Below are 24923 nucleotides of genomic sequence, written 5' to 3' on the forward strand. Positions count from 1 at the left end.
TGATGGAAAACACACATACATATACATACATTTCTCACTAGAATAATTAAAATTTTATCCTGAACAATCTTACAACATCCCGTTTGGCAGTCACAAATAAAATGTTTAAAATACAGACGAGATCTACTGCATCTTTTTTTATCACCTTATAAAAAAATTAATAACTTGTTACCACGTAATATTATTGTCTATCAATGGAGAATTAATTGACTGTTACATACATAGGTTGTCAAAAATGCGAAATTGGATAAAATTGCATGAAGAGAAGCAGTTATCTTTCCAAATAACATTTATCCGACAAAAATAAAATTTATTCGACAAAATATTATCAATCGAGGTAGCCATTTAATGAAATAATATAAAATATTCATAAAGATTCATAAAGAATAAGAGAACAGACCTCCTGTCTGTCAGCATCGGTCATGGATGAAAATTGCGCAACTCGTGACGAAATGGCGAGAATCGCCAGACCTCTCCTCTCCTGCGGTATCGATCTCATTTCTGCCCCTGCCCGCTTTTACCCCTTTGTACATCTCCCTTTGCAGACCGGCCTCTCTCCCTCCGGTCCGGACCAGGCTCTCTCATCCTCTTCCTTTTCGCGACTGGGTAAAATCCTCGACGACTCCTACCGACAACGAAACGTTTTCGACGATTTTCCATGCTCTGACGTTTTATACGGAGCCAAGGAACGTTCCGAAAACAGCATGACGAGAGGTGAGCACCCTGTCCCCTCTCACCACCCTTTTCATGTTTTTGAAATGCGCACGTAGCCGGCGGGTTGACAGAAACAAGATTACTCGGCGATGCGGTAAAATAAATATATTTACTTCTTGTAAGGGGAAAGAAGAGAGGAAGAGAGGCAGAGATTGTTTCTTCGGATGTACGAACTTGAGAGCAATTTCGTGTGCAATTTTTGCTCTCTGTTCACGTAGAGGGAGAGTGAACTCACCATCGATATTCCGGAGTTCAATAGAATACAATAAAATTTTATTGCGCCGTAGGGCAGTACCGATGTCCAGAAAAAAACAATCGTGGTTATGAAAACCCATGTACGTTACGTGGCGATAGTAACCCATTACACAAAAGGTGGATTGCACAATGCACAATGGAAAATTATTCATCTTGTTACGCGATCAAGTTAATGTGAACCTCTAAACAAGAGGAGCTGCCTTGAAAATACACTATGGTTACTCATGTAATCGCACAAACATGCATGTACGTATAGTCGCATGTTTTTCTCCCCTATTCTTATTGACGATATTTCTCCTCGTCCGAGACACGTAAATAATGGGGAAAGAAACAAAGCATGGGTCTAGACTGCGTTTCCTTGACCATCTTCTCGTACTAAGATAATCGATCGTGCAGATGAGTCATCCCTCTTGCGAGAATTTCTGCGCGGCAGGAGATGCAATAGTCGAGGGTTCGTGAATAGCAAGAATAGACACAGGTCGTGACAAGAATATCGCGAAATAACTGAAAATTAGGATTAACAATGCAGTAACTTCTAATGACGTCATCGTTGCATAATTTTAACACATTCAAAATTTTTGAACGTATAACAACGTAAAATGTGATTGAATGATGTGTATTCTGTAAAATCTTTAGAGTGATTAATATTTAGTTAATAAATTTAATTAATATAGAGAACTGATAATTAATGTTCCATAAAATAATTAAAAGTAACGCTTAATAATAATTATTATTTAATTATTGTTTATAATTTAATGAAATGTTAATATTTCGTAAAATGTCAATAATTTTCAACTTTAATATAATTTTATGCACTAGACACCAAAAACCCCGTCACAATGGCGCCATATGGCATCACGGACTGCATCGTGTCAAAAGATAAACGAGCTAAACTTTAAAATTCACGGCAGAGCGGCAGCTGTTATTACTGAATAATTACACTTGCGCTGGAAAATCACGACTGTGACAAAGTCGCGAAAATTCGAATACAAAGCTGGTCCTCTGCGCAAGCTTCCGGAAACGACTTAACATCCACCGGAAGCTTCTGGCAAGCTCGTTCACTCGTTTCCGCCGTTAAACGAGGTCATGCCTTACATTCTCATTCTCCATTCCATTCTCGTTATTAGAACAGACTCTCTCTATATATATTCTGCATATTCTGATTAATAAAAAAATATTTAATTTATCTTCTATCTGCATTATATCAATACATAGTAATAGAAAAATATAAAAATTTAATTTCCAGTTTTTAAAGTAATTATGTGCCCACTATTATAAAATTGTAAAAATATGCAGAATATAATAAATATGCAAAATAATAAATATGCAAAAATGCTCCAACAGGTTAATAAAATAATAAGCAGATAATAATTAATGGCAAATAATAAAATAATAAGTTGACTGATAATTAGGTCTTTCCCACCACATATAAACAGTATCGCTATTTCCTCGTAACGCAGACCGATCTTTTCACCGCGTATGCATGTATAACGAGAGCACTGGTATAAACCGGGATCATTTCGAAACGTTCGCGATGCACGTAAACCGTCCGTTGCCAACAAAATGGCTCGCGTGACACGGTATCGTGCACTTGTACTCAAACGAGACGGGACGACTTTCACTCAGTGTTTCTTCCGCCTTCGGGCTTTCATAGTAAAGCGAAAAGCTCGTTGCGCGACCAGCAGCGGAGATATTCAGCTTCTGCTCGGTCGCCGAATGGCCACAGATTGGTCCTTTTCCATAAAGAGCAACATCTCCAGTTTCACGGCCTTTGTGCGTGCGTACGCTCGCGAATGCACCAACCCCTTTCCCAACACGCGATTCTTCCACTTTGACAACCCTCGGACAACTGTCTCACTGTATCTTTCTCTCTCTTCTGTAAGCCTACAACGTGATGTTACGGATGCAACTGCGAGCCTGTTCACGAACGTCACTACGTCGTCGTGCTCTCACGCGATAAGAGCACAAACGTGCGCTAGAAGCGGAGATGGCCGTCTCGCAACGAATGCATGGCACGACAAAGGAAGCAAGACAGGAATTGCCTCGCGATCGATAGCACGTTCATCGGTGGTTCCGCTAATTTCGTCCCGTCTCGTCTCGTTACTTGCTACTACAGTTGACGGGATAGCACGATAAGAAAAAAACAGCGAGAAGAAACACGCGCAAAAGTTTCTTGTTTGTTGCGCCGCTTGTTTGTCCTGCATTCGCGCAACTCGAACGCGAAATATTCGGAATATGCACCGTGAACCGTGATGCAACATTGCGCCAGAATGACCCTTGGAGAAACTTCCGAGATTGATCTTGTTTAAACGTAAGAAAATTCTTACAGGGAAATCTCAGTCTCGAGAGGTTTCCAAGCGCGGTACTTTCGATCCGACAAGTATAATAATTTCGCGATTAGTTTCAGCAGTCTGAGTCAGTGAATTACCCAGAGAAAACAATATTATACGAAAGAAAGGAAAACATCACGAGCTAATTCGACCGCAACGTTTCTTTTGGTCGACGCGTGTTGTCGAGCGTAAGACTGCTTCTATGCCCGTTTTGCCATGTCGTGCATTCACGTTTTATTGTATACCGTGGAGGATCCAAGTGAGGCGTCTGTACGAAAAAAAAAAGAAAGAAGTCAGTGTCTATTATATACTGGAATAAACGAGAGTCGCTACGTTGCATCAGCAGGCAAAGGCAGTCTCGCACGAAGACGCCGAGAGAGCCAGTTTCTGAACGTAAACCCGACTCGGCCTGGCGCACTCAGAAAATGTTGTATCTGATCCCCTGTACTTCGACTCTATAATACCCCCAAGAATCGGAAATACTACGGACTTATCTCCACGTTATCAGCCATGAACGAGGAACCACGAGGAGGTGAGGCAATAAAATTCTGGAAAACACGTACCCATTCTTACTCGATGGTACGAAGCCCGAAAAAAATATCGTAATAACATGTATTAACCAGCGACAACCGAGTACATCATCCTGATACACCTTGGAACAATGTAAAAACGTGAGAAAATCAAAATGCACGCGAAATTTTCACACGGCTAGAGCTCGAGATAACGCCCCCGGTCTATTAAAACTTACATGGATTTTCATTCCACGAGGAAAAATAACTTCCTGCCTGCAGGAAATGAGCGTTCCGAGCAAAATGATGAAACGAGAAAAAGCGGGAGTGAAAATGAGAACGAGGAAGATTGTAAGAAACGACGAAAATGCAGGATGCCGAAGAGAGAAAACGTGAAAATCGTAGACGGACTGACCTACCGTCCCATTTCGTCGCGGATTTGAAAATCGATCTTCCTCCAGTTTGCTAAACTGGTTCGATCGTTTGATCGGAAACCAGTTTACGCGATGTGCCCGCCGACGATCCGTCTCGCTCGTCTGCACGCTTGTGCGTGCGCGTGCACACGACATCCTAGATTTGAAATCCGATTATGCGCCCACAAGAAAAGGAATCGTCGAAACAGAGCAAACAAACGAGCTGTGGTTAAAACCGGTAGTTCCTCGGTTCGTTTCCTTGGTGCGTGGGTAAATGCGCTTATAGTCGGTCAGCAATGCAAAAATGCAATAGTAAGCAGAAAGAATGTGTCCAATCAAAAAGATTCTAAATTTGTACTGCATCATGAAAAGTTTACTAAATTATGTATAAAATTCATGTACAGCAAGATATAAAATAAGAAAACATTTCTTAGAGTTTCACAGAATAATTCGCACAAAATAAGCATATCTTCTGAATTTTTCGATAATCTTACGTAATTTCGAATACAATTCTATTATATAGTTATATATGTATATAACTTCTTTGTATATTAATATTTATTTGTATAATAAAAATTTAATTTGTATAGTAATTATGTAAAATAATTTAACATACGGATTATGGAGAAAGACATGATGTAAAACAAAAACTATAAGAATTCATCGAACAATCAAATTACGTTGACAAAAGTCACAATCTAACAAAAAGACAGAGAGGGGAATCCACAACGGTAAACAACCTCTATAATATGTAGGAACTACAAGTGGGCGTGTATAGACGCGGTCGATACTCTTAGAGAACGGCATAGAGGTAGGAAACAAGCACAACTACCGTTTGTACTTACCTGCGTAGGAGCAACAATATCCTTCTACGTGCAAGGAAAAATTGGATGGCGTCGTCGGTGGTCCTTGACAATGAACTAATTTTCGGATTACAGAATTGAATCAAATCTAAAGCAGGAAAAAAGTCGGTGTGAAAAAGGAAAACGAGAGAACACACTGTATAATGTGAGTGAAATTGCAACCAAATTAAATTTCTTAGTTTTCAATCATCACTGCTCAGAAAGAAAATTCAAAGCAACTTTCTACTTAATAAACTAGTATTTATTAAAAACCATATATTAAGCTTGGCTTATATTTCTAATATTTATTATAATTATTCCTTTATTTTTATTTTATTTAATTTTACTGTAAATATTTTAAAAATATTATCATCAAAATTTTAATCTTCCTCATCTAAAGTGTAATATTAAGTGGATTATATATATATATATATATAGAGAGAGAGAGAGAGAGATTCAATATAATATCGTATCTTATTTCTACAGATATTGCGCATAAGAACGCCTTATAATTTAATTACTAAGATCGTATCGTCAGCTTATCGACAGTCAAAGTTATTAAGAATCAAGTAGAAGCATAGTCTTAGGAAAAAATAGAGTAGTCAAGATCAGAAATTTTAAAACTTTTTAAATGGAGATACCAAGTTCTTAATAAAAACTTAATAAAAACTTTCATATCCCTATAATATTAGAAAACCTATTATATTAGACTAATATACTTTTAAATCATAAATAGCAGAGTAATTTGTGATCTTCGCATGTCTGTGTCCTTATGGTCGTGTGCCCATAAACGTTTCCTATAGTCCCTACTAGACATAAAGAAATCACTGACCTCGAAATATAAACGCGAATTCGTGGACGGTGATGTTCCTACGACTTGCGTGGGCATGAAAATTCTCTACTACTTTTTTAACGTTGATCTCGTAGGCGGTTTACATTAATTCTGCTGAAGTTCTGCCGAAGAATAACAGCTCTCAACAGTTCTCTTTCATACTATGCCTCGTTACTTTTATATAATTTATCATATGATGACAAATCTGATTGTGAGTTTTATTCTTAGACAAGTGGATGTGATTATATGAAAAAATTTGAAAATCTTACATACATTAATTTAAAATGCGTAAAAAATAATGTGATAACTTTACACAATATATCACTGAAGAATACGCTAACTTTAAGGCGTAAAAATTTTCAGGCAATTTTGTATGCCCTTGCCATCTTTAGTATGAAAGCATATTTAGACACTTGTCAGAACATTCTATTTGGAATACCGCGGTAGAGACACACATGACTGCATGGAAAATACAACTAGTAAAAGAACAGATAGAACATATGAGGCAGAGGAAGTAGACGGAGGAGTCACGACGCCTTACATAATAGTTGGCAGTTGGCACAGTTCTCGCACACAGACTGTCGCTTATTCACATGCGAAATTTGCGTGTGAGACGAGAAGGGCGCATTCACGCGCAATTGGCCCTGCAAAACGAGTCAGGAGTTCGCAATATTTTGTATCACTCTTTTGTCCCTCATTCGGCAATCACATAAAACATGTCTTATGCTGTTTCTTAAATAAAATTTATTGATTTCACAACACTGCATTATACGCATATTCATAAATGTAAAATTTATAAATTAAATATATTATTGAAAATTAAAACGCCGCGATATATAATATGTTGATATGTTAATGTAACATTTGCGATTTTAATGTAAAGATATTATTAGAAATATAAAAATACAAAGAGAATTATTTCAATTAATGCTGTATTCGGTGTTCCAATTCTGCAAAGAATTCCGAAACAGATGCTAAAACATCTGTCTCCTTTTTCTTTGAGAACTATTTATAAGATTTCGGAATCTCTCACGTATAACAGCTTCGGAATGGGACATACGGTGTGTAATGAAACGTCCGGATATAATCATTAGCACCATAACGGGAGTCCTTATCAACCACTATAAAATTGATCGAAGTCGACTTGAACATCATTACGATACAACGATAATTCTATCAAGATAGCATCGAGTTCCAATGAAGACAGAAGCCACGGGAAGAAAGCGATGCCAAATTGAGGCCGACGCTCTCCGGACGTACATCCAAGAACCGCCAGCTAATTGTACATAATCGATAATAATCGAATCTCGGGCGGGACTTGAAACGAGGCGGCGCGCCAAAGTGGCCGGTATAAATAATCTCGTGCGCCTCCAGAGGTTGCCGATCCCCGATGCAGGGTAACGAATCAACCACGGCGCAAGCAAACACGTAAATGTTGCGCGTACATGCTCGTGCAACTTGTACGAGCACGACGAGCAAGTACACCGAAAATAGACGCCACGTCTCTCTCCATTTGGCTCTCAAAGAACGGGATTCGAGAGTTTGTCTATCTTGGCGAACACATATATCCAGACTGAAAGAACGGCAGTTTCTGGAGACTCGTAAAACTCCGGTCCACTCCGGCGATTACTTGCTAAGGATTTCTTCCCGCGTTCTCAGGAGAAAGCCAAAGGAACCTCGTTAAACGACTAATTAAATCGTTCCAGTTCACCGGGCAACTTCTCTTTCTTCAAGCTGTTAGACGTAGAGCTCGCGAAGCTACGATTTCTTACATGTTCGTGACGAGAAAACGAGTTCTTCTTCGCGATTTATGTGTATGGCGATTTCCAAAATTAATCCGGGCGTAATTAATGTAAGATCGTGTCTGTAGCACGATAAGACTGAAGTAAATGTAAGAAACAGAAAATTGCACAAACAAAACGAAAAAATCTTTTCAATAGTATCATACGATTATGTATAAAATTCTGGAGTACGATTCCATTTCACAGGTGATTACGATGTGTGAGGAAGAATTAGCGTTATTTCGTCGTATATGAGTATATCATGATACTAGGTCCACAAGTATCTAAACTCATTGTAAATGAAGAACAGAAGCAACGCGTTTAGGTATATACATTAATTCTGGGTAACAGCCAAAAGTGTGTTAGCTTCATCTAGAGCCAACTTGATTTATCCAGCGATTGATTAATTAAATCTTATGATTTAAGTCGACAAGGCGCGCTTCCTTTAGAACAAAACGATACCGCAACCAGATAAATTCCCCGCGGCATACGGAAGGCACGTAACGCGGGGAATATCAAACGCTGAGGCTTCATTTTCAGAACAATTGCTCCTTTACGCCGTCGAAATTAATTATCACGGAAGTGTGCCGCAAATATGCGCTAACAACGCGTCGGGAAGTGCAAGAACTTATACAACGACTGACGTAAACCAAAGCAACAGCTACTTGGACTCGATCGAGGATTAGTAAATGGTCAATAAAGTTACACATGAAGCATCTCATAAAATATAAAACATTATGACGCAGGAAGCGAATTTAGAAGACATGTGGGCGCATCTGGATGAATATTAGCAATATAGCAATATTCATATACAGCAACGACACGTAAATAATACGGTGCAGACAAAGTAATGAAACAAAACTGAATGAAACCGACACATGGCGGAAAACTCGAATATGGGCGCATGGAAGTCGAATCATCCCACAGGACTATTGCTTCACTGTCGCTCCATTGAAGCGGACAATAGTTTTCTCTCATATTCTCTCGAAGGATTGTAACTTTTAACGAGACTTGGAGGCCAGGTCAAAAAGGATAAGACTTCGACGTGGCAGGTACGTTGACAACAAAAGGGAGGAATTATATGATTTCGTGGGTGCAAGAAGGACAAAAACAAATGCACGATCGGTGGGTCGAGAGGAGTCGTTATAAAGAGGATTCCGTGAGACAAAGGACTTCGAGCATCTTGACCTGACTCGTGTAAGTAATTGTTTGGTTCCTCCTCTTGTATCTATCTATCTTTTTTTGCAATTCGTTATATTCTAACAAATAATACTAATTGTGAGCCAACTATTGCGGAATGCTTGTAAGATAATGATACACGTATGCCATTAACCGAACATTACTGTTGATACATTTTCAAGCATTGATTAGAAATTAAAAAATTGTCGGGAAATTCATACTTGGGAAATCAGACAATAAAAGTAAATAAAATAAGAAATGAGAGAGTCCCAAGGAATGCATAATTTTTTTGACACGTCGTTATTATCGTATTGAGTTGATTGGAAAGTGTGGATTTTTTGGCAAAAATTCGAACGTGAAACTTTGTATTAAGAATTAAACTTTTCGGTTAACCCAATAATTATTAATTTTAAACAAAGTTATAAGTAAAGATAGATTCCATTTTCTTATAATAGCATTCTAATCGGTTTTTATATCTCAACACTGTTTCCTAGAAATTAACGCAGACACCAAGTTTATGTTCTCGTCTATGAAGAACTCCATTTAAAAAGCTTACTGCAAAGAAGATTCTCATTTCGTCCAATTCAAACACTCCTCAATTTCAAAACTTCCTAATTGTCAATATATCTTTAATCTAGTTAGTCAGAAGAACGAAAAGTTCGGACATATCTCGTTTAAGAATAACACGTCCTTTTTACTTTTTGCTTGACGTAATTGTCAAGCCTTGTAGTATTCACTCGCCGAGTTGCCAATATTATGTAGTTCAACTCCAATAAAGCGCAGATGCACGATATTGTTCGGTAATTTGCGTATATAAACACACCCGCAAATGTTCCGCATTCTCTCTGTACATTCAATAAACATTTACATCTGTTCTGCAAACTTGGACAAAATTTCATTAAACATTACGCGCTCTTCCTCGTCGCGTTACGTGACGTGACAGCTAACGAAGTGACCGGAGTGAGCGCAGTTTTCGGCAAATTTTAACGAGTATTCCGGAATTCTGGAACTGTTTTTTTTTGGCATCGTAACATTCGAATTTCAAACAGCATAAAACAATTATTCTTGGTTGCTTACGATTTAGTGAGTGTCACGCGAGTTTGTGAATCTAGCGTTTTGCGTTCAATTGCGAAGTTTGCGTAGCAGTTGTAAATTTGTTTTGCAATGTCAAGTGTTTGTCGACATTTTGGCTCGATCGTCGGAATTTTCGTCACGGTGCTTTGTTTCATTTCGTCTCGTTGTGTGGTTGGGCCAGGATCGTCGCTTTGCAATCTCACTTTTAGCGTCGCTTTGCCGCACGCACAGAACGATATACATATACCCGTACCCTTTTTCTTCCGTAAATTTAACGTGCGGCTCCGCCACGTTACGTAATCCCCCTAGGCGTTATATCGCATGTATGATGTAACGGTGCGGATAAACGTGTGCAAATATCGGCGCTATTTGTGTTATATCGTTTATTAAATGGAAAATCTCTGTCGTGCTTTCCCGTCATGATAAATTTATGAAAAATTACCTCTGATAAGCATTTCTAGATCATTTCTTTCTTGTCACAACTTACATCATGTATCGCAATCCGGATATAGTCATACGATTTATTTACAACATAAACTGATACAGAATTAATAAGTCTTTGCATAATTTCTCAATATGTAAAAAAGATTAATGACATTTAATGACAATTTAAATAACAAAATACAATTGTTTTATTAATTATTCATTTATTAAGATACTGTCACAAAACGATTCTTTTCCTCAGAGATTTCTATATAAAGAATAATTTAATTTAATCTTCTTTCTAATCATCATTTTTATGCAAACTATGTTGACATTTTTTCACCTATATTAATATCAGAGGATTGTAATGCCGTTATATTATCAACGTACTCCCCCAATGATTAATAAACATTACGAATATGAGATTTTATACAAGATCGATTTACATAGTCAATTTACAAATATAAGTCACAAGAAAATTACGTAACGAAAGTCTTCGTGTAAGCGGGCTTGTAAGCAACACAATCCACCGAGATTAGTGGTCCGTGTAAAGACTCATGAGTCATTACCCTGACACCAATATCCACTACAGCAAATGCAAAACCAACGCGAATCAAAAGGAATCAACCAGTTCCTTAAAAGTGCACACAGAAGGTATGCAGAATAATAGGAAAAAACATTCTGAAAGATCTTCCTAGGACATTTCTAGAGGTAATAGAATATGTCATGTTTCGAAACGATAAGCTGCGTCTTCATTCAATACCGATTTCGTGTTACGGAGCTGGAAGACCTATTGACAGACGAATCCACGCATGCTCCCGAGCCTGGTTCCTTTCTGAGCGAACTGTACCACCGGTTGGGTCGGTCCTGTGCCCCATGAAAGGGCCTCTCGAAACCAGTACCCTACGGCAGTGACGAATTAGCGCCGTGCTACATTCTCTGCGCAAAACTTTCGAGACCGCACCGTCTTACTAAATTACAAACAAATTACCACTCTGCGGACTGGCTCGTACATCCGCATCGTGTGATTTCCAGTGATTCGATCACAACGGGACCGCGTGAGAAGACGAATGAGGCAGGCAGCGAACAGCTCGCCGAATCTGCACTTGCAATCGGTGGCACCGTGGCATTTATAATGCTTGCAAAATAAACCGTTTTGTTCATCCGCTCTTTGGCAGAGGATCTCGATAACTTGAGATATTACATTACATCTTGCAAAACATAAATTGTAGCTATATATTTTAATTACAAATCGACTCTTCAAAAATCGCGAGTTTCTCTTGATTATAGATTTTGCAATAAATTGCATGTTTTTAATAATTTAATTAGACACGTTTTTTCGAGAAGATGTTAATTTTTCATTCACCCGTTCAACCAAACATCTTTTTTCTTTATCTCGAGAAGGCTAAATATGTCCACATACGATAATTCTTTATCTCTTACAACGAAACCTCATCATTATTATATAAATTCCAATATTTTATAGTTCTGCGCCTTTTGCGACAATTTGTATAATATATGCACAGTAAAGATAATAGAATTTATATCCATTTTTGTTATAAATATTTCTACTCTAACATTCATTCGTACGAAGGATGATTCATAGCTGTTCAACTATACTCTACCACAAACATATATTCACGTTTACAAGGCAAACAGATTATCGATTTAAGACGAATGTTAAGATATCAAGAGTTTCGACTAAGAACACCCATTATCGATTGCACGAACATATCGCAGTAGAATGACAAAACGACAGAGATAAAAGATCACGATTCCAAATATACGATAAGAAAATGCGTGTAATAAATCAGGAAAGCGGTACGCGCAAGAATGGATTACGTAAATCCAGACATAAACGACAAGGCAGATTGACGTTAAATGATTATTAAAAATCCCGACGCCTAATAGCTGCCACGTTCGATTGCGAATGGGATTGACCTTGATCTCTCTCCTGCACACGCGAGATATTCATAGGCAGCCTCGATTATTAAGAAGCTTCTATTGAACTGCATAGAACTGAACGCTCATGGTCGTATCTATGCGTCGCAACCTTTCCAGAAAACAAAATACCGCTTGTTCTCAATATATGAATACATTCGCGACTAATACTGATCGCACGATTATTCATCGAGCTAACTATGAATCAGCTGAAATCGACCTTAATAAATCTACTCAAGTTACTCAGTTAATTCATGATATAATTAAAACATAAGTTACCGAAACGTTAGAAAATGTGAAATATTTTCATCATTTTGAGTATTTCTAATTTTTACACAAAATTATTAAAATTAACAAAATTTCTCTGTTTATTTTTTCTATAATTTTTCTTTTTTGAGAAAAATGCAATTTCTTGTATATGATCAATATTGAATGAATACATATTCGAGAAAAATATTTTACATTGCATACTTATTCGCGTTTCGTAGTTACCTTGTCACGTGCGCAAATTGTCACGCAGCTGCAAGCAAATGGCGATCGTAAAAGCGTACGCATAAGAGTCGATATAATCTTAACACTCCAGCTAATCAGGAGACTCACATGACACATGAGAAATATCACGTAATGTAAAAACGATACGGGTACAACAAAAAGTAATGTATATGGCATAGATAATAGATGCGGTATATGATGATATTGGAAAGTTAAAACAATTAAATGAACGTAACAAGTACACTTACCTGTAATACAATATAATATAGTTATTCTAGAAAATCCGATATTGATTTCATATGAAATTAATTTCATGCTAACATAATATGTCATCACAATATTCAACACATTATTAAACATTTTACGTATCAGTTATTATATTATTAATACTTTTAATAATACTTTTGTGAAACATATTTTATTAATATAGAAGTATTGCTTTATATAATATTCTTTGCGAAATAACATGTAAAAATATAAATGAAAAAATATAAATGGAATCATTTCGGTAAAATTCATTTAATTTAACGTCGATATCATTCATTTCGGTAGTTTCTTTACTTATGAAATCTGTATGTAAAGAATGTTATAATTTTTAATAATTTACAAAATTTTTTCTCAATGTCAACATCGCATTTATTATATATAAAATATATCAGTAAAAATCGTATATTGTATAAATCTATCTAATCTATCTAATTAATCTAATTCTAATTAAGAAAATTATATTATTTATTATATAAAACTGAACTTTCACTATTTACAAAATAAATAATCTAAATTGTTACGTTCAATAATTGTAATGTTTTATTTATTAAGAAATCGTAATTACAATGCAATGCTATGAAAAATGTCAAAATTTCTAGTTGATTTTAACACAGTTATTGAATACAAAGACAGTCTAAACAATCCACGCATATATTCCCCTCACTATTGATCGAACTGGTCTCCACCATGGCGCGAGGGAGGCGGTTTAACTAATTTTCTCCACATCCGCACCAACCTCGTTTCATCTATATGCTGGATGACATCGACTCGCAGATAGATTGAATGCACCCTTATTATATTATGCGAGATCAGCGCGAGAATAAAAACTACAACAAAATAATATATGGCTGCTATCGTACACATTCATTATTCGCTCGGACAATACAATGGGGTTAATACCGCGCGAGCACGAGCGACATTTGTGCCAATCGTATGTTCCGATTAAACTTTCCGATTAGCCTGCCAGAGTTTTCACGTGTCTCGGAAAATGTGCGCTGCAGTTTGAATGAAGCGAACAAAGTACGCTATAATAATACGTATAGTCCGCTCAACTTCATTGTTAACTCCACTGCCATCGTGAACAAGATATGAATCTAAATTAAAATTTACGTATATATTATCTTTGCAAGAGACATTACATACATGTAATTTAAAATTCATGTAATATATAAAAAGATATATCGTTATTAAATATATCATATACACATATACCCTATGTTTAACAAAGAATTCTTTGACATCGAAAATATAAGTGTGCATTACTAAAACTTACAAAACTGCAATAGCGAAAAATATAATTACCACAAATAACATGACAAATATATAACATTATAATCCTATAACACAAACTGAAATGATATATGCAGATGTATAACAAAAATACAAGCAGACGGGCAAAAGAGAAATATAGACAACAAAATGAGAGCGAACACTTAATGTAGCGTTTCCCAAAAGTTGATTAAGTCGACATGAGGAGGAATAGGCGGAAAGGGCTAAAATTAAAAGAGTACAGGCAGATGTGCGAGTTACGATGGGGTTTGTCTAATGCTTAACATACATAGCGCGCTTCGTCCAGGTGATTTCGAGCTCTACCTTGACACCGGGTATTATTCAACGAACAAAAGTGGCGCGAGAGAGAAAAATGAAGGGTGGCCTGCAGAGAGCCATACGGCGCGTCCCGAAATTATTAATTATGCTTGTCGTGCATGGACATCCATGTGTATCCGGATATCCGTGGCTGGCGTATGCTTGAGGCCATTTCGATCCCGCCATCCAAAAAAAAAAGCATGGCATACATTGCAGGGAAATTACACCCGTTATTTTTTTTCGCCATTGCGGTCTCGCCCGGAAAAAAGTGCGTGAATGTAACCTGCAATTTCCGACACGAACATCGACGCGGGATTTGTTGTCGATTCGGCAACAAAGCGCTTCGTAAATTTTTGAAATGCTCGATTTCAGGATCGAGCTGTGAATGTGACACGGAATAGATTAATACAGGCGTATAGCGTACTTTGATCTGGTTTCGCATCGTTATATTATCGCAAATGAATCATATGTATCCGATGACATCGCGTTGCTTGGAATGTCGAATGTGTCGAAACAGAGAATGTCATGAATATTATTAAAATAATGTTTGTTATCAACATTTAATATAATATCCGTTTGACAAACAAAACCGCAGATGTTATAAAGCAGTTTATAAAGATATGATCAGACATAAGCTATTTTAATGAATTAAAATGTAATGATTGATTAACTTAGTTTATACATAAATGTTTTCATCGTGTGCAGAGATTTGTGTGTATGTACGTGTTGTTTTAATTTTATTGAATCTGAGATATTTTTTGTTTAATTTTTATATGGAAATAAATCTATTTTGTATTTATTTTATGAAAATACAATTTTTAAAGCAAAGCTATTATATTATATTAAAGGAATCGTATTAATTATTATTTAAAAAATGTCAATGAATCTGTTTCGATTTAATAGAAATAAAGTCGTATGCTTTTATTGTTTATATAAGTTTATATTATAATTATTAAATATTATTATATAAACTGACCATAATAGAGAGAGGATCGCAATTAACTTGTAATTATTATACATATTATATATGTCCATAATTCGCACGAAATGTTTCTAAAATGTAATATATCTCTAATAATAATTATATGGATATATGAGTAAATAAAGCGATATTTTTCCCCACAGAAAATTAAACAGTATCTATTGTTTATATTCATTAGTTTTAACTGTATTATAAATAATATTAATTTAATGATATAATACCCTTTGAGATAAAATTAGTTAATCAATTATGTGCATATGTAATATTAATCTACTCCGTTAAGGCTATTACATCTATATGAATTCAATTATGAAATTAATAATCTTAAAATAATCTGACAAATATATTATCTATTTATCCATAAAATCTATTTAGAGAATTATTAAACATTTCTGTACTTCTTATCAACTATTAGCACAATAATCGACATACGCACACGTTGGTTGATATATCTACGACGTAGCATTTTCATATAATTATCAAATTTCCGAAATAATAATAATAAAGAGTGTTCAATTAACTAAGAATTGTTTTGTTTATAGAACGATCATCCACGACATATCTAACAGAGACTAATCTTTAATAACGACCGATAAAATATCGACTGCAAAATGCAGGATGTAAATCTTTGACAGCGAACGGAAGAATTACTGACCTGATTTTCGCATAATGGATTGTCGAAGTATCGCTTCCGTAACGTTGTGATAAAAGTGAACGGACGCGGAATCGCGATCCGCTTTCTCTTTCGACACGATCGTTAAGTCTATAAGCTTGAACGATGAATTACGTTTCAATTGACAGCGATTGTTCGATGGTTGATTTCGCAACGTGAAGATGATCCGAGTTACCACAATCATCATCATCATCATTGCGGATCGTCGATCAAGAACAGCTGCAGTTACATTGTTTGCAAGCGTGCGAAAAAAATGATTCGATAGATCTTTTAATGTATCTTTACAGCCAACAATAAAGATGGAAAAATATAAAATCTCGTCTGAATGTAATAATTTCAAGCTTTCTCTTCAAGCGATACGCTTAAAATAAACGCGCCAACTCCGCCCTTAACGATCACGCGAATCATTCCTCATATCGTAAAAGAAATTACGAGATAATTAAGCGTGACTATGTCGACGAGTGACGGTACATCCGCTCCGAAACGCGTGTGCAACCTACCGACGACTGGCGACGTCGCGACTACAGCCATTAACATCATAAAACCTTGCAAAAGTATCTTATCTTTATTATAACTAATTTATATAATCTTGCAACTATGAATATGAAAATATAGCTAACAATATCAAGGAAATAGGATACGAGAATAATTAAAATAAAAATAAAACCGCAAATTGAATATACGATATTAAAATTCCCTTTTCTCTTTTACTATTCGGTGCACCGCGTAATCTCTCAAATTTCATTTTGCATTATAACGGCATTTGCGTGGAAAGCATTTCTGCGTACCGGGGATTCAGCCGCAATTTCCGATCGATCAATTTCCAAACTCGCTTTAAAAAACGCATTCGGTCACGTAGAACGCGCGGGTGCGCTCATGGTCGCTTCTGCATTTAGGTCATCCTTGCGTTCGACGTGATGGATTCCGTCTCTCCACGGTTTGCACGGCAGGCGAATGTTAAGAGGATCTTAACGGCTAAACGCGTAATACGCTCGCACGCAGGCATGCGCGCATAATTTTATACGCAGTATCGAGTCGATCTCGTGACGAACGGCGCTGATACGAGTCGTGTACGATCGTGTATGGCAAAAAACGTACGCGTAAAGAACAGGTGCGCACGATCTGCAATGATACGCGATCTGCGACGAACGGACGCGTGCTACGACGTCGAACTTGCCAGACGTGTGCGTTTGCCAAGGCAGGTGAGCTATGAAAAAAATCGTCTCGATTTCGCCGAAGCTCCATAACTGCGAAAGAAATAATCAGGCGAAACCTTGAAAATCTCGAGGCATAAACACGCGCAGGCGAAGCGAGCGATTCTCCTTTTTTCGTTTACTTCGTGCATACGCTTCCGCCAGATTCATCCATCATGCGTTAGAGGTATAAACAAATATTCCAGTTAAATGCAGAAAAATTACAGATAAAAGAGGATATTGAGTCTATAGTAAATCGTAGCGAAAAAAACAGCATAGCGTTGTAACAAAGTTGTAAAAAAGAACTTTTCTGAAATGATATAGCAATAATTGCGCGAATTCCATCGGGAGCTTCGACGTATATCGTGCATGAATTATGAGCTCACCATAAATATAATAGTCGTGGGATGTTCTCGCAGTTTCCTTGAAGGATGCGTGGATACGTATGATACAAGTGCAAGAATGAAGTAGCAATTGTGGTAACAAAATACGGAGACACTTGGAAACAAACATTCTATATGCAGTGCACTTTTTGCAAAATGAAAAACGCGTGGGCTTTTCAAACATCAGTACACCACCAAACAAGGACAAATGTGCGACTGTGTTGAAAAGTACCAACAGTGTGACGTTGATGACACGTGTCGTGTCGTGTCATCAACGAGAATCAACATTTTTCAAAGGTGCGGTAGTACACATACAAATGCCATTTCCGATTACTATCATGATGACAGAAATAGCAAAAGTATTCAAAATATTGGGAATGCATCGCACATTTGCGTCATTTTACACAGTTACCAAACTATACTATTGTATCTACATAATTAAGCGAAACTAAAATATATCAATCGTGTTTTAAAAGACATTATCCAAAAATTATTAATCTTTTTGCAAATAATACCAGGCGAAATTATGAATGCCAGGAAAGGCGAAATTCGCTTAAACAATATAAATAAATCGCGGATTCGCGCCAGCCAGTACTAATCGAAAAGAAGCGCAACGTGTTCGACGGACGTAACGATCCCACAAATCGCTAAAATAAAATCGTATAAATAACGCCTCGATGCAAGGTGTATTCGCTCCAAAACGCGCGCAACTCCCACGGTCATCGAAACACGCGCGAGCGAGCGAGCGAGCGAGAGAAAGAGACAGAACGAAAGCAACGCAACTCCATTTTGGAGCAGTGACTCGGAGCGCCCCGACAACAAAACCAAATTTCGATACACCCACTGCGTTCTCATTTTGCACTCCGTATGAACAACGACCGAGTAATCGGACGCGCATCCACGATCCTCGCCGGTAGAGCGTGAGCGGTCACGTGACATACCTACCTGCGTTTCGGAGCGTTGCAGGTTCGAACTCTTCAGCGGTTAACTTCTCGCCGGACCTCGCTTCCAGTAATCCAAAGAGCATACAGACCACACTTGACGAGCACACGCTTTCCTCACTCCGCGCGCACACTCATCGGCAAACAGCCGGCGATGCGAATGAAAAGCACGGGCCGACGATTTCCCGGGAACGCGGAAACCCGTACGCGAGAGGCAAGATCTCCGGGAGACGAGAACGTCGGATAGCGAATTCGGCGACACGCGCGCCCGCGACGAAATTACGCCGCGCACCGGAGATTCGAAATTCGGGAATCACGCGGGTATCGGCGGTGTGAACACCGCGACGGGTCGCGGCGGCACGACTTGACCGGGACGTCGCGATCGTGACATTAATGTGAATATTCGCGAAAAATACGGGCTCACGCGGGCACACATACACAAGACGAGCGAGATGAGAACGACACGACCCTCACTACGCGAGCGCTCGCGGCGGACTGACAAGTGACAGCCGTGACCCGCGCAGCTCCACGCGCCGTGCCCCCTCCCCCGCTGCCGGCCGGCTTCTCTTCGCGGGCATCCGCTCCAAACGCACGATCACGTTAGATGCTCCGGGTGCAAGTTCCTGCGGCTTCCTTCCTTTTAATTCATCTTGCCTACGAAATATTACTATCACGTTTCACACCGACATCTCACGGGAATTTATGAACGTTGCCGTGAGACGAGACGGTTGATGCACGGAGCAAGGGGGATATTTAACATTGAATTATTAAGGATTTTTTATTGTATATTGTTATCCGTTTATTTGGAGATTTCACGAAATGTATCAAGTGTATTGTGCTGCAAGTTTTATCTGTTTCCCACTCGGTTGGATCTAATGTTTATAGCTGTGGAATAGAATTCATTTGGATGCGAGATTTAGAGATTGCCACGCTCCTCTTTCTGACGCATTGTTATGAAGATTTGCCTCTGTTTATTGTATCACACAATCCATGTTTTATCTGTTTTCACTCTTGACAGCAAAATCTAATGTAATAACATGCAATGCTAAGAAGAAAGCGAATAAAAGATTCAAAATCGTAAATGTAATTCTTTTTTTACTTAGTTTTACTTTCTCTCGAGTTTTCTTTTATTATCGCAATTCAATATTAATCTTTCTTATTCATTATATTTGTTATAATAATATAAGTAAAAAAATTATTTTATGTGAAAGATATTTAAATAGAAGATATAAGTCTGTGGAAGATATTATATTATTATTATATCAACGAAAAATAAAATTATTATGTCAAAATGATATGCATTTCCGAGATTATTAAAAATTCCATGTTCAACTTATTTTATATATGCGATATCTTTTCTGTATTATACCATAAGCAATACATGGATACGAGATTATTGGAAATTCCAGCGTTTCCATACTCAAATGTTGTCATATAGTTAGCGTTTCGTGGAATGTCACATGTTTATAGCTCGCATAATCCGCGTTCCACATACCTCGCTTTACACATGTTTTAACTTTCATAATACATGTAACTTAGAGTGCAATAAATACGTCATTAATTTTCTATGAATAGTAAAGATTTTTCTTCAAATTTCGATTAAATAATGCTAATTCTATTTTTTTTCTGTGATGTATTGTTTAAATCATGTAATATATAGTTTATAATCTAATTATGTATGTATATTAAAATATAATTGCAATTATATTTAGTTATATAAAACATACGCCAGCAACTATAAAAACTTAGTATTTTAATTATTTAAAATACAAACATCTTATCCTAATGGCAAAGTGCACTTTATATCTTGTTGTTTCAACATTTTTCGAAGAATAATAAGTGAACATTTTTAATTAACTTTAAAATTTCTTAGGCGCCATGTTGATAAAAACTGATGCGAAACCGTGACTCATGGATATGCTAAGGGAAACGGACGATTATACCTTCTACGCGAAAGAGGATGAACATAGTATGATAATTTTAAATATATGCGCATAATAGATGTAAGATAAGCATCACATGATTTTAGTTTCTATTTTATTTGACGTGGCTACGTAGTTGCAACGCGCGTTTCGAATAATGCAAAAGAATCGGACAAGCGTGATAATTATCTTTACGCTACTATAGTATCGTAAAAATAGCAAAAACGTAATATCATATTTCTGCGCAACAATGCACCATAACAATAATAATCGTATGTATTTAAAAATTTATGTATAATAAAGACACATTGTTTTTACTTTATACATATTAATATGTGTATAAGAATAAATAATTGCTCATTTCCCCAACTTCACTTAAAGAGCACTTGAAATTATTCTAAATTAGAACTAAATTTTTAATTTAAAAAAAAGATTTAACAAATGTTTAAAATAATTCATCATAAAATAGATTCGGCTTTTGGTCTTTATAATATAAAAATAATACATTATTCTCATTAACTGAGAATCCTCAAAGATAATATTTTTGCCTATATAATTGCTTTCTCATCATATAATAATTTAATATATAAATATATACTTAAATATATAATTTATACCTATTATAAATTCGATTATCTCTCTTGTTTAGAGCAAGAATAAAACGTCCGAGAAATACTGAGTTATCGGCGCGGAAAGGTCGATCTTTTAACTTTGAAGCTATTCTCTGTCAGAAAATGCATTGGACGTCGGTACGGAAGGTACCGTTTCTGCTCGCTGTAATCATCAGCGAAACGCAGATCTTGCTCGTATTTCCTGCTTTATTCCTAATCGCGAGATGGCAACGTCAGAATGAATCCGATCTATTCCGATGTAAATTTGTTTCTGATAAACTTAGATACAAATCTCTCGCTTACCCTCTGATCCGTCCTTCCTCTCCCGTCTGCAACAGATAAACTTTAAATTGCCGCAAATTAAGTCAAAGGCGCGACTAATCTTTGCTCTTTTGCTATCTCTTCAAGTTCACATTGAATTACAACATTATTGCCGTAGTAAATAAAATTTGTCGATGTAAATGCAAATGAAATTACACTACTAGTTTGCATCCTTTTTGCATATTCATTCAAATCGTAAACCATATCGGAGTGCAAGTCACGGTTTGCATTTTCAAGTTCGATTATGGGGCTAAGAATACGAAGGATGAAACTGGCGTAAAATGAGCTAAAGATGCGATCGGTGTGTCGGTTGATCTCGTTCGATGACGTCTCGCCCTGACTACTGCAAAGTAAATTTAAACAATACATTCCCGTGACCAGTAACTTTAGCGATATTGTCGCCGGCAGTCTTTCAAGACAATACACTGGGGACTATGTTGCTTCCGGCAAAATTCGATATCGAAGCAAACTCGATTTAAGCCCGGGACCCTTGACTTCGTGCTCCTCGGCTATCGTTCCGGGTAAAGCGAGAACCATTTTAACCCGGAAAGGTCGAACTATAAATCCTCAATGATGTCTATGATCGTGGCAGACAGACAAGAAGAACGATTAAACTCTTAAAGGTCCAGACGGTTCCGTCGTGGTGAACTCTTACTTTTCTCCATTTCAGTTTCCGCTCAATCGCAATGGCCTCCGACGTTTCTCATGTCAATAAAATATTAGTCATAGACATTCGCTAAGCTATTCTCTGCAAAGAAAGCCGCTCTTATTTGAACATATAAATCCAGTTATAATTTGCCTCCATTGTGCTGCGACCTTAATGCCGACGAAATACTGTTTACCGCTTATTGTCTCAAGAAAGCACAATGAATATTTTACTTATTACAGCGCATGAGATATCTCAGTTTTAATACTTGTATCACTTTCTAAACGCAAATGTAGTCAGTCAAGCATTGACTATTATAGTTGTCGCTGAACGATATACCTCATAATTAATATTTTTTATTTTCATTTAGTCATAGACTTGAAATTAGCTGTTACTCGGAATAGTTTCTTACATTCGCCATTGACACCACCTCCAGATGCAAACAAATTAGCGTAAAAAATTACCACTTGAGCGGGCAATTAAGTCGGAGAACCGAGGAAATGTAACTTGCACCTAGATCTCTTCTATGAAGACGAAAAGAGAAAAGATGGAGAGTGCTAAACGATGAAAGAAGGGACAAGTACTCGTATAAAACACAGAATTACGCTAGTGGCAGAATCAAGCCAGTGGTAGATGGTACAATGATAACGGAGCTAGTGGTATTAAGTTCTTCCACAGACATTCAAGATGACAACAAAGAGAAGAGCGCTGCTTTATTAATTTTTCACACTGCGCGCATATTTTCGGTCCAAACGCAGCTTTTGAAATCTTGCAACTCTTGTTGACGGTGAATGACAAAGATACGTGAATTTTCATGAACATTAATGTACAAAAATATATTAATGACTTTCACGTCATTCTCACATTATCAAGTTTTTATTAACGAGAATCTTTAACAAAATTAGGAAATATTAATTCATCAGCTTATAGCAAATCTGCTATTTTTATTAGGAGAATATTGAATTTCACACATTCAGCATTTTCTCGTAATATACTCGTAATAGCTCAAGCTTAGGAACGATCGATGTAGGATATTATGCAAAGATTGCACATAACATCTCTTCTCGATCTTCGAGCCGCAGTCGCATCACCAAAAGCGTCCCACGATCTTCGATTCCATTCTATTTACATGGTCTCTTTTAGCCGATATCTTCAACCTACTTCTGATCCTCTCTGCTCAATGCACGAGCCGGAATATTGGAGTTTTCGGTCACTGCTCGATTTTAACTGTACCATCACCATATCTACGCGCTGAATCCAGACGCCTGTTCCGGTGGGTGGAGATGCTGTGGAGCTGAAAATGGAGGAACAGGAAGATGGACAGGGATAGGCAGAAAAAGATGTGTGGATAAACGCGCGGAGTAGCGGCCCTAGAAAAAAAAACGAAAGGCCATTTCATACGGGACAAACCGCGAAGAGGATGAGACGGTATCCATCGCCGGAGGAGACGGATAGCATGGGGAGATGAGGAGAAACGGCAAGCAAACGAAGCCCTTTTGACTTTCTGGGTCAGCAAAGTTGATTACTCGGCACCCTGCGGCCGAAAGCCCAGCACCCAAGCCTCTTAACTTTCCGTCACAGCGCAAACAAGCATAGGGCGTGCAAGATCTCCTTATGCCATTCTGCCTTACCAGGAGTGACGGAAACGCGAGTAATCGATGAGGAGAACGATACTATAATCCTTTAATTAAAATAGATACACATCATTACTAAAAACGCAATTTACTGTAAAAAGACGTGCCGTAAAAAGACGATTCAAAGACGAAATAGTATGTTAAACAGCAGCTGCAGACATACATTCTTGCACACCCGAATGAAAGATTTTCGATCACTTAGACTGTATTCGAGAGAATAAGACTTTCTGCAATATTCTAATTCACATGTAAAAAATGTCTTTATTAAATTATAATTGAATCATGTGTTGCAACAAGTAAGCAATCTTCGTGCCTATGAAATCGAAAATGGTTTCCGTGTCGAAATTAAATTTATTAATATTTAGCGCATCCACAGAATGAAACAGTCGGGCGAGATTTACTCGGAGTGCTATTGTTGCACATTCCAAGAACTATTCCGCCGCTGTCGCGGCGTGTTCTCTTCTGAGACGAGGTCGGTTCTTGACCGCAGTCACGTCATCCTAGCCAGTCTCAGCGCAGTCAGTGCATGTGCATTTGCGACTAGTTAAGTTATTTCAAGTGACGGTAGCTCGTAATCTAGGCGAGCTGCACCTTGTCGCTCCCAACCGCAACCGGCGTTACCACGCGCGCGCTGGCATTATTTATTAATCCGAAAATTTATGACCACGGAGATTCCGGTTTCGTCGCTTTCCCGCCGGAATATCGAGCGCGTTTTACAGCCACCTGTGTGCAACCAATAACGCGTGTATGCGTGCACGCGCGATAGCGCGTAAATACAATATCGGACTTTTATATGAATTCGCGCAGGATCGTATTGAAATATATGTACAAGCATTATTCACGATTTCGGTACATTTTTCACGTTTACTGTATGGAGTGAAGTACATTGAGGGCTTTCAGGCATGCATAAAAGGTTTGTAACAAATATGTAGAGTCTGTCACATATATAGATTATATTCAAAATTATAATACTCTATA

General features: G+C 37.4%; 2 protein-coding genes across 2 annotated transcripts in view; both read right to left on the minus strand.

Annotated features, from left to right (window-relative positions):
* Nucleotides 1-19967, minus strand: part of LOC105281156 — a 53354-nt gene extending 33387 nt beyond the window's left edge. The window contains exon 1 of the mRNA XM_020032209.2: nt 18816-19967. Within this exon, the coding sequence (XP_019887768.1) occupies nt 18816-18897 (82 nt within the window). The 5' untranslated portion in view covers nt 18898-19967. The remainder of the gene's footprint in view (nt 1-18815) is intronic.
* LOC105281158 overlaps nt 1-24923 on the minus strand; it is a 316155-nt gene that overhangs the window by 224719 nt on the left and 66513 nt on the right. The window lies entirely within an intron of this gene.

Source organism: Ooceraea biroi, chromosome 5 (assembly GCF_003672135.1).
Source record: "Ooceraea biroi isolate clonal line C1 chromosome 5, Obir_v5.4, whole genome shotgun sequence".
In the NCBI taxonomy this organism is placed as follows: Eukaryota; Metazoa; Arthropoda; class Insecta; order Hymenoptera; family Formicidae; genus Ooceraea; species Ooceraea biroi.